The 12,659-nt window shown below is 27.7% G+C and overlaps 1 protein-coding gene across 3 annotated transcripts in view; it reads right to left on the bottom strand.

The window, feature by feature from the left end:
• Positions 1–12,659, bottom strand: part of LOC137386910 (N-lysine methyltransferase setd6-like) — a 51,280-nt gene that overhangs the window by 32,305 nt on the left and 6,316 nt on the right. For 2 of the 3 annotated variants that reach the window (XM_068073133.1, XM_068073132.1), the window contains exons 2-4: positions 9,659–9,819; positions 6,056–6,285; positions 5,795–5,939 (exon numbers count right to left, since the gene is read on the bottom strand). In XM_068073133.1, the coding sequence (XP_067929234.1) occupies positions 5,795–5,939; positions 6,056–6,285; positions 9,659–9,746 (463 nt within the window). In that variant the 5' untranslated portion in view covers positions 9,747–9,819. The remainder of the gene's footprint in view (positions 1–5,794; positions 5,940–6,055; positions 6,286–9,658; positions 9,820–12,659) is intronic. The other variant, XM_068073134.1, reaches the window with a different exon arrangement.

Below are 12,659 nucleotides of genomic sequence, written 5' to 3' on the forward strand. Positions count from 1 at the left end.
AATAGTAATAATACAATAGTAATAATACAACAGTAATAATACAACAGTAATAATACAATAGTAATAATACAATAGTAATAATACAATAGTAATAATACAACAGTAATAATACAACAGTAATAATACAACAGTAATAATACAATAGTAATAATACAATAGTAATAATACAACAGTAATAATACAATAGTAATAATACAATAGTAATAATACAACAGTAATAATACAATAGTAATAATACAACAGTAATAATACAATAGTAATAATACAATAGTAATAATACAACAGTAATAATACAATAGTAATAATACAATAGTAATAATACAATAGTAATAATACAACAGTAATAATACAACAGTAATAATACAACAGTAATAATACAACAGTAATAATACAACAGTAATAATACAATAGTAATAATACAACAGTAATAATACAACAGTAATAATACAACAGTAATAATACAACAGTAATAATACAATAGTAATAATACAATAGTAATAATACAATAGTAATAATACAATAGTAATAATACAATAGTAATAATACAACAGTAATAATACAACAGTAATAATACAACAGTAATAATACAACAGTAATAATACAACAGTAATAATACAACAGTAATAATACAACAGTAATAATACAACAGTAATAATACAACAGTAATAATACAACAGTAATAATACAACAGTAATAATACAACAGTAATAATACAATAGTAATAATACAATAGTAATAATACAATAGTAATAATACAATAGTAATAATACAATAGTAATAATACAATAGTAATAATACAATAGTAATAATACAATAGTAATAATACAATAGTAATAATACAACAGTAATAATACAACAGTAATAATACAATAGTAATAATACAATAGTAATAATACAATAGTAATAATACAATAGTAATAATACAACAGTAATAATACAATAGTAATAATACAACAGTAATAATACAATAGTAATAATACAACAGTAATAATACAATAGTAATAATACAATAGTAATAATACAATAGTAATAATACAATAGTAATAATACAATAGTAATAATACAATAGTAATAATACAACAGTAATAATACAACAGTAATAATACAACAGTAATAATACAATAGTAATAATACAATAGTAATAATACAATAGTAATAATACAACAGTAATAATACAATAGTAATAATACAACAGTAATAATACAACAGTAATAATACAATAGTAATAATACAACAGTAATAATACAATAGTAATAATACAATAGTAATAATACAATAGTAATAATACAACAGTAATAATACAACAGTAATAATACAATAGTAATAATACAATAGTAATAATACAACAGTAATAATACAACAGTAATAATACAACAGTAATAATACAATAGTAATAATACAACAGTAATAATACAATAGTAATAATACAATAGTAATAATACAATAGTAATAATACAACAGTAATAATACAATAGTAATAATACAACAGTAATAATACAATAGTAATAATACAATAGTAATAATACAACAGTAATAATACAATAGTAATAATACAATAGTAATAATACAACAGTAATAATACAATAGTAATAATACAATAGTAATAATACAATAGTAATAATACAACAGTAATAATACAACAGTAATAATACAATAGTAATAATACAATAGTAATAATACAACAGTAATAATACAATAGTAATAATACAATAGTAATAATACAACAGTAATAATACAATAGTAATAATACAATAGTAATAATACAATAGTAATAATACAACAGTAATAATACAACAGTAATAATACAACAGTAATAATACAATAGTAATAATACAATAGTAATAATACAACAGTAATAATACAAAAGTAATAATACAACAGTAATAATACAATAGTAATAATACAACAGTAATAATACAACAGTAATAATACAATAGTAATAATACAATAGTAATAATACAATAGTAATAATACAATAGTAATAATACAACAGTAATAATACAACAGTAATAATACAACAGTAATAATACAATAGTAATAATACAATAGTAATAATACAATAGTAATAATACAATAGTAATAATACAATAGTAATAATACAATAGTAATAATACAATAGTAATAATACAATAGTAATAATACAATAGTAATAATACAATAGTAATAATACAATAGTAATAATACAATAGTAATAATACAATAGTAATAATACAATAGTAATAATACAACAGTAATAATACAACAGTAATAATACAACAGTAATAATACAACAGTAATAATACAACAGTAATAATACAACAGTAATAATACAATAGTAATAATACAATAGTAATAATACAATAGTAATAATACAATAGTAATAATACAATAGTAATAATACAATAGTAATAATACAATAGTAATAATACAATAGTAATAATACAATAGTAATAATACAATAGTAATAATACAATAGTAATAATACAATAGTAATAATACAATAGTAATAATACAATAGTAATAATACAACAGTAATAATACAACAGTAATAATACAATAGTAATAATACAACAGTAATAATACAACAGTAATAATACAATAGTAATAATACAACAGTAATAATACAATAGTAATAATACAATAGTAATAATACAACAGTAATAATACAACAGTAATAATACAATAGTAATAATACAATAGTAATAATACAATAGTAATAATACAATAGTAATAATACAATAGTAATAATACAACAGTAATAATACAATAGTAATAATACAATAGTAATAATACAATAGTAATAATACAATAGTAATAATACAATAGTAATAATACAATAGTAATAATACAACAGTAATAATACAACAGTAATAATACAACAGTAATAATACAACAGTAATAATACAATAGTAATAATACAATAGTAATAATACAACAGTAATAATACAATAGTAATAATACAATAGTAATAATACAATAGTAATAATACAATAGTAATAATACAATAGTAATAATACAATAGTAATAATACAATAGTAATAATACAATAGTAATAATACAATAGTAATAATACAATAGTAATAATACAATAGTAATAATACAATAGTAATAATACAATAGTAATAATACAATAGTAATAATACAATAGTAATAATACAATAGTAATAATACAACAGTAATAATACAACAGTAATAATACAACAGTAATAATACAATAGTAATAATACAACAGTAATAATACAACAGTAATAATACAACAGTAATAATACAATAGTAATAATACAATAGTAATAATACAATAGTAATAATACAATAGTAATAATACAATAGTAATAATACAATAGTAATAATACAATAGTAATAATACAATAGTAATAATACAATAGTAATAATACAATAGTAATAATACAATAGTAATAATACAATAGTAATAATACAATAGTAATAATACAATAGTAATAATACAATAGTAATAATACAACAGTAATAATACAACAGTAATAATACAATAGTAATAATACAATAGTAATAATACAATAGTAATAATACAACAGTAATAATACAACAGTAATAATACAACAGTAATAATACAACAGTAATAATACAACAGTAATAATACAATAGTAATAATACAACAGTAATAATACAACAGTAATAATACAATAGTAATAATACAATAGTAATAATACAATAGTAATAATACAATAGTAATAATACAATAGTAATAATACAACAGTAATAATACAACAGTAATAATACAATAGTAATAATACAATAGTAATAATACAATAGTAATAATACAATAGTAACAATACAATAGTAATAATACAATAGTAATAATACAATAGTAATAATACAATAGTAATAATACAATAGTAATAATACAATAGTAATAATACAATAGTAATAATACAACAGTAATAATACAACAGTAATAATACAACAGTAATAATACAACAGTAATAATACAACAGTAATAATACAATAGTAATAATACAATAGTAATAATACAATAGTAATAATACAACAGTAATAATACAACAGTAATAATACAATAGTAATAATACAATAGTAATAATACAATAGTAATAATACAACAGTAATAATACAATAGTAATAATACAATAGTAATAATACAATAGTAATAATACAATAGTAATAATACAATAGTAATAATACAATAGTAATAATACAATAGTAATAATACAATAGTAATAATACAATAGTAATAATACAATAGTAATAATACAATAGTAATAATACAATAGTAATAATACAACAGTAATAATACAACAGTAATAATACAACAGTAATAATACAATAGTAATAATACAATAGTAATAATACAATAGTAATAATACAATAGTAATAATACAATAGTAATAATACAATAGTAATAATACAACAGTAATAATACAACAGTAATAATACAATAGTAATAATACAATAGTAATAATACAATAGTAATAATACAATAGTAATAATACAATAGTAATAATACAATAGTAATAATACAATAGTAATAATACAATAGTAATAATACAATAGTAATAATACAATAGTAATAATACAATAGTAATAATACAACAGTAATAATACAACAGTAATAATACAACAGTAATAATACAATAGTAATAATACAATAGTAATAATACAATAGTAATAATACAATAGTAATAATACAATAGTAATAATACAATAGTAATAATACAATAGTAATAATACAACAGTAATAATACAACAGTAATAATACAATAGTAATAATACAATAGTAATAATACAATAGTAATAATACAATAGTAATAATACAATAGTAATAATACAATAGTAATAATACAATAGTAATAATACAATAGTAATAATACAATAGTAATAATACAATAGTAATAATACAATAGTAATAATACAATAGTAATAATACAATAGTAATAATACAATAGTAATAATACAATAGTAATAATACAATAGTAATAATACAACAGTAATAATACAATAGTAATAATACAATAGTAATAATACAATAGTAATAATACAATAGTAATAATACAACAGTAATAATACAATAGTAATAATACAATAGTAATAATACAATAGTAATAATACAATAGTAATAATACAATAGTAATAATACAATAGTAATAATACAATAGTAATAATACAATAGTAATAATACAATAGTAATAATACAATAGTAATAATACAATAGTAATAATACAATAGTAATAATACAACAGTAATAATACAACAGTAATAATACAACAGTAATAATACAATAGTAATAATACAATAGTAATAATACAATAGTAATAATACAATAGTAATAATACAATAGTAATAATACAATAGTAATAATACAATAGTAATAATACAATAGTAATAATACAATAGTAATAATACAATAGTAATAATACAATAGTAATAATACAACAGTAATAATACAATAGTAATAATACAATAGTAATAATACAATAGTAATAATACAATAGTAATAATACAATAGTAATAATACAATAGTAATAATACAATAGTAATAATACAACAGTAATAATACAATAGTAATAATACAACAGTAATAATACAATAGTAATAATACAATAGTAATAATACAACAGTAATAATACAACAGTAATAATACAACAGTAATAATACAATAGTAATAATACAATAGTAATAATACAATAGTAATAATACAACAGTAATAATACAACAGTAATGTTAGAACACTTAACAGAGTTCCACAGGCCCACAATCTAATGCACTCGCTGCCTTATGAACGCTTAAATATTGATGGACTAACTCGTTGTTAAAAACGTACTTGAAGCAAGAAATTTGGCTATGCCACAATTTTCAGGTGACAAGACTGCAGTACGGGGTATAATGAACAGAGTTTCTCCCGTCTTGATATCACCAATGGCCACCATACCATAGTTGGCAGAAACACCTCGGTTTGTGCACAGCACCTACAACATACACTACTAGCTCTTTCCAAACCTACTTATAGGAAGAGAACCAATAGATATCGTCACAAATTTTCAAAAGAAATCTTTAGTCTGAAAATTAAAAATGGTTGTATTACCTTTTCGTGCAGACTGATGTTTGAGGCATGACAGAACTTCAAAAAATTCCCGAGGCCAGACTCTGCCTGTGCAGCATTCCTCATATCGTCAATACCCTCCATATCGTCAGCACAATTTACATCCTCAGCATCAGCTATGTTGCCAGCATCATTGATGGTATGATATCCATGGTTGACGTGATCTCTGTTGTTCACATCTTGTATGATATCAGGTGTCCTAGCATCCCCTGCTGTCAATTTCTTTATTTTTACAGCAGATTTCACCAAGACTATTGTATTAAATGAATAAATCTCTTATAAATAGTCTTTAATTTCATCTAGCTGTTCAGGCACAACAAAAATAAGTCAATTTCATGCCAGGGATCAAAGGTGCAGGCATCAGTGGACACTATATCCAGCGCTCAAATAGTACAGTAGCTAGTTTTAAAACAACACATGTATGTCTGCAAGTTGTACTAGAGAGGTATAGCACATGTAACTCTATCTTGTACTAGAGAGGTATAGCACATGTACCTCTCTCTTGTACTAGAGAGGTATAGCACATGTAACTCTATCTTGTACTAGAGAGGTATAGCACATGTAACTCTATCTTGTACTAGAGAGGTATAGCACATGTAACTCTATCTTGTACTAGAGAGGTATAGCACATGTAACTCTATCTTGTACTAGAGAGGTATAGCACATGTACATCTATCTTGTACTAGAGAGGTAAAGCACATCTACCTCTATCTTGTACTAGAGAGGTATAGCACATCTACCTCTATCTTGTACTAGAGAGGTATAGCACATGTACATCTATCTTGTACTAGAGAGGTAAAGTACACATACCTCTATCTTGTACTAGAGAGGTAAAGCACATGTACCTCTCTCTTGTACTAGAGAGGTAAAGCACATGTACATCTATCTTGTACTAGAGAGGTAAAGCGCATGTACCTCTATCTTGTACTAGAGAGGTGAAGCGCATGTACCTCTATCTTGTACAAGAGAGGTATAGCGCATGTACATCTATCTTGTACTAGAGAGGTATAGCGCATGTACCTCTATCTTGTACTAGAGAGGTATAGCACATGTACCTCTATCTTGTACAAGAGAGGTATAGCACATGTAACTCTATCTTGTACTAGAGAGGTAAAGTACACATACCTCTATCTTGTACTAGAGAGGTAAAGCACATGTACCTCTCTCTTGTACTAGAGAGGTAAAGCACATGTACATCTATCTTGTACTAGAGAGGTAAAGCGCATGTACCTCTATCTTGTACTAGAGAGGTGAAGCGCATGTACCTCTATCTTGTACAAGAGAGGTATAGCGCATGTACATCTATCTTGTACTAGAGAGGTATAGCGCATGTACCTCTATCTTGTACTAGAGAGGTATAGCACATGTACCTCTATCTTGTACTAGAGAGGTATAGCACATGTACCTCTATCTTGTACAAGAGAGGTATAGCACATGTACCTCTATCTTGTACAAGAGAGGTATAGCACATGTAACTCTATCTTGTACTAGAGAGGTATAGCACATGTAACTCTATCTTGTACTAGAGAGGTATAGCACATGTAACTCTATCTTGTACTAGAGAGGTAAAGTACACATGTACATCTATCTTGTACTAGAGAGGTATAGCACATGTAACTCTATCTTGTACTAGAGAGGTATAGCACATGTAACTCTATCTTGTACTAGAGAGGTATAGCACATGTAACTCTATCTTGTACTAGAGAGGTATAGCACATGTAACTCTATCTTGTACTAGAGAGGTAAAGTACATGTACATCTATCTTGTACTAGAGAGGTATAGCGCATGTACCTCTATCTTGTACTAGAGAGGTATAGTACATGTACCTCTATCTTGTACTAGAGAGGTAAAGTACATGTACCTCTATCTTGTACAAGAGAGGTATAGCACATGTACCTCTATCTTGTACTAGAGAGGTATAGCACATGTACATCTATCTTGTACTAGAGAGGTATAGCACATGTACCTCTATCTTGTACTAGAGAGGTAAAGTACACATGTACATCTATCTTGTACTAGAGAGGTAAAGTACACATACCTCTATCTTGTACTAGAGAGGTAAAGTACACATACCTCTATCTTGTACTAGAGAGGTAAAGTACACATACCTCTATCTTGTACTAGAGAGGTATAGCACATGTACCTCTCTCTTGTACTAGAGAGGTAAAGCACATGTACCTCTATCTTGTACTAGAGAGGTATAGCACATGTACCTCTATCTTGTACTAGAGAGGTATAGCACATGTACCTCTCTCTTGTACTAGAGAGGTAAAGTACACATACCTCTATCTTGTACTAGAGAGGTAAAGTACATGTAACTCTATCTTGGACTAGAGAGGTAAAGTACACATACCTATATCTTGTACTAGAGAGGTAAAGTACATGTAACTCTATCTTGGACTAGAGAGGTAAAGTACATGAACCTCTATCTTGTACTAGAGAGGTAAAGTACTAATACCTCTATCTTGTACTAGAGAGGTAGAGTACATGTAACTCTATCTTGTACTAGAGAGGTATAGCACATGTAACTTTATCTTGTACTAGAGAGGTGAAGCGCATGTACCTCTATCTTGTACTAGAGAGGTTAAGTACACATACCTCTATCTTGTACTAGAGAGGTAAAGTACATGTAACTCTATCTTGTACAAGAGAGGTATAGCACATGTACCTCTATCTTGTACTAGAGAGGTGAAGCGCATGTACCTCTATCTTGTACTAGAGAGGTTAAGTACACATACCTGTATCTTGTACTAGAGAGGTAAAGTACATGTAACTCTATCTTGTACAAGAGAGGTATAGCACATGTACCTCTATCTTGTACAAGAGAGGTATAGCACATGTACCTCTATCTTGTACAAGAGAGGTATAGCACATGTACCTCTATCTTGTACAAGAGAGGTATAGCGCATGTACCTCTATCTTGTACTAGAGAGGTGAAGCGCATGTACCTCTATCTTGTACTAGAGAGGTGAAGCGCATGTACCTCTATCTTGTACTAGAGAGGTAAAGTACACATACCTCTATCTTGTACTAGAGAGGTAAAGTACATGTAGCTGTATTAAATGTTGAAATTTCGAGTACTGGAATTACTCAAAATGATAAATCACATATTTCTTCAAATCCTTATCATGCCTTGGAATATTAATATCTTAAGCCAATTGTAAGTACAGGTTTAACCATACTAATGTCCTGAGCAAATATAGGCAACAACAGTATGTAACTCGGCCGTAAGTGACACTGTAACTCGACCGTAAGTGACACTGTAAGTCGACCGTAAATGACACGAGAATAAATAAGAAAATGGCGAAAATGCTGATGCCCAACTTTGAGGCCCTATTAAAAATACAAATTTGTGTAAAATACATAGACCTAATTCATACACTGTCTTGTTAGAAACATACACATGATTCATATAGGTTTGCCCTCTTGGTATATACGCAGATGTGTTTCAACAGACCTTTCAGTTATGCTGATTGCTACAATAACAAGGTTGCGCATGGAAACAAGCAGAAGAAACAAGTGCAATTATGTTTGAATTATACAACCTATCTAATTACACTGGGCACTAATCTACTGTAACTCACTCTCGCTGTCTAATTTCTTTTCAAGTTCCTTTCTCTGTAGAGGCTGATTTTTTGCAGACAAAACCCGTCTCCGTGGAGCCTTTGGCATCGTATATTCCTTTACTCCTGGTAACTGTTTCGCAATGTATCTATGGCGTGACTGTCCTCCTCTGTGTCACAACCTTAGGATACATGCGTTAAAATAGTTATATATTTCACAGCCTAACAATACATGCGTCATCATAGTTAACTTTTTGCATAAAAGTGCAGGATATAGGAATGATAAAATTAAAACCGAAAGACATCAAGCACTGGGCTCGCTTATATATAAATCTCAAAGTTTGTCATCGTCTGTCATTACCTATATATCGTCTGTCCAGCTACAGCTGTTAAAATCTTGTAACGAAAAGCTCACTTCGTGCTGGATTTGAACTCGCTGAGATTGCAACCGCAGGTTTCTAAATATGCACCAAACCACTAAGCTATACAGTTCTTACAATCCCATCACTCTTACCATTAACTGTACACCCTTTTTCGATTGCACATGCTAAATGACGTATTTATTGATACATTGCGTCCACGGGTTACAATGCCCCTGTTGTATAATATTTTTCGCCTGACTTTATGAAACACAATGCGTTTTTGTCCTCACCATACTAGGGTGAATTTGTTTTTCGCCAAGCGGTATCAACGAAAATTTCTCTCGAAGTTAAAATTTGGCGATTGTGTACTGATTATGATGAAATAACAAAAATGTCCATATGCCATTCGCCGAAATACGTACCTCCCACAATGGGGAAAGAGATACACGTAGCTCGCTATCTCAGCTCAGCGTTATTTGTTATGGTGAAAACGGATTCGTAAACAGATCAGTGATAAAATTTCAGTTAATAGCTTAAGTTTTGTAAAATACCTACTAAAGCTTCCTTTAACTATGTGTTTAGTAAGCTAAATTTACTCAAGTTAGATTCAAGATTTACGTTACACGTCTGTCCCCAATGTAAGAACTCCCCACGATACATACCGTACATAATCCATTGTAATGTTACATTTTCTTGCAGATCATAACCACAAAATTCACTAAAGTTATCGTAGGTAAGTATAATTACTAAGGTTAACATATTGTTTTGTTACTATTTTTAATTATGATGATTTTGATGATTTTTACCGGGTGTTTGCATGAGATAATTACTATGAGTTTGTTTCTATACCACTTTATACGATATTTTCACCTTATGATGCCAACACTGAAACGAATTAAAATCATATAATTATACACCAAATAATTTTCATTGTAATCGTAGCAAAACAGACTATATTTAGCCATTACTTACTAATGATTTCACATTTACATTTAAACATCTTTACAGTTTTTTTTCCTCCCAATTTATTTCAACAAAACACTTTTTCATTATATGAAATTTAAAAGTTGCCGTTGTTTGAAAACCTTCACAGTTGCTTTAGTTTTTCTCTTAATTCATTTGTACTGCACAAAAATACCTTTCTCATGATATGAAGTTCAAAAGTTAGAATGGTAAATGTTGTATATGTGTTCAACAAAAATAAATTTTCTGTCCAAAGACTTTTTTACCCGGACAACGCCGGGCATTCAGTAGTAGACACTAAAACACGGGTAAAAAAATAATGCTTGGCTTGAGTCAAGGTTGTAGCTAAAACACACATTGAATCAAAGTTGAAACATAATTAATTTGTTTTCGGTATACCAACTAATGTTAACGGTATTGCTAATTTTTTCTGTTTTATATCTTGAAGAACAGCAACAATTTTATAATCATTCTACTTCCATATTTCTACTTGAAATATTTTGAATCCACTAATGGTTTGTTGAGGTATGTTATGTTCACACGGAATTCAAATCTCATCACAAACACATGTACTAGTACAAGTTAGGATACCGTATGTTAAGTAGTATGATTATTGTACCTATCAAGCCAGCAAGGCAGTAACTGGAGAAGAGGTAAAGGTAAAAACAGTCTATTCTTGTCAGAAAAAATGTCCTTTTGTTTCAGCCTTACTATTTTTTATTTCTAGTCTGCTATCATTAACTAAATCAGTAACCAAGATGAGCTATTGATATAAACTTTCCAGCTAATGAAATAAGATAGTATTTGAGTGCTACGTGGCTGTTCTAAGTGTGATACAGAACTTTGACTTGTAAAAATTTCAACTTAATTATTTTTTAATCTTAATCCAGATGGTTATTATATTTGTAAGTATGTAGCCTGTCTTGACAAGCTGTTGTTTTTGCGTAGTTGTCCCCCCGTCGAGCGGCGAGCAACAACAGCTTGTCACAAGACGTACTGCACCTGATGCATCAGCTGCACTTATAAGGAGTTATTCTCTTCCGTCTATGCGGCTTGGTTGCGATGTTATGTCGGTCGCTCCATTGGTAATCATAACGAATTTTGCGCAAAAATTTATGTAGAAAAAATAAGATTATAACGTTTAACCAGCGACCAGTCTCTGCAGTAAACTTTAGTAGAACTTAAAACTTTAGTAGAATATTGAAAATTAGTGACAATATGTTAAATTTGGTAACATAGTTACTTACAATAACTTCAGTGCATTTTGTGGTTATGATCTGCAAAAACACGTAATATTACAATATACTATGTGCAGAGTTCTTACCTTCGAGACAGACGTGTACGTCTAACATAAACGCTGAATCTAACTTAAATGAATTTAGCTTACTAAACACATACTTGAAGGAAGTTGTAGTATGTATTTTAGTAAACATCTTACTAAAATTTTATCAGTTATCTGTTTGCGAACCCAATTTTGTCATAATGGATGACGCTGAGCTGAGATACAATAGCCAAATTTTAATTTTGAGAGAAATTATTGTTGATATCGTATGGTGGAAAACAAATTTGCCATAGTATGGCGAGGACGCAAAAGCATCGCGTTTCATAGAGTTAGACGAAAAAATATTTTATAACAGGAGCATCGTAAACCGTGGGAGCAATGTATCAATTAATACGCCATATAGTGTGTGCAATCG

The sequence above is a fragment of the Watersipora subatra genome, chromosome 2 (assembly GCF_963576615.1).
Source record: "Watersipora subatra chromosome 2, tzWatSuba1.1, whole genome shotgun sequence".
Taxonomy (NCBI): domain Eukaryota; kingdom Metazoa; phylum Bryozoa; class Gymnolaemata; order Cheilostomatida; family Watersiporidae; genus Watersipora; species Watersipora subatra.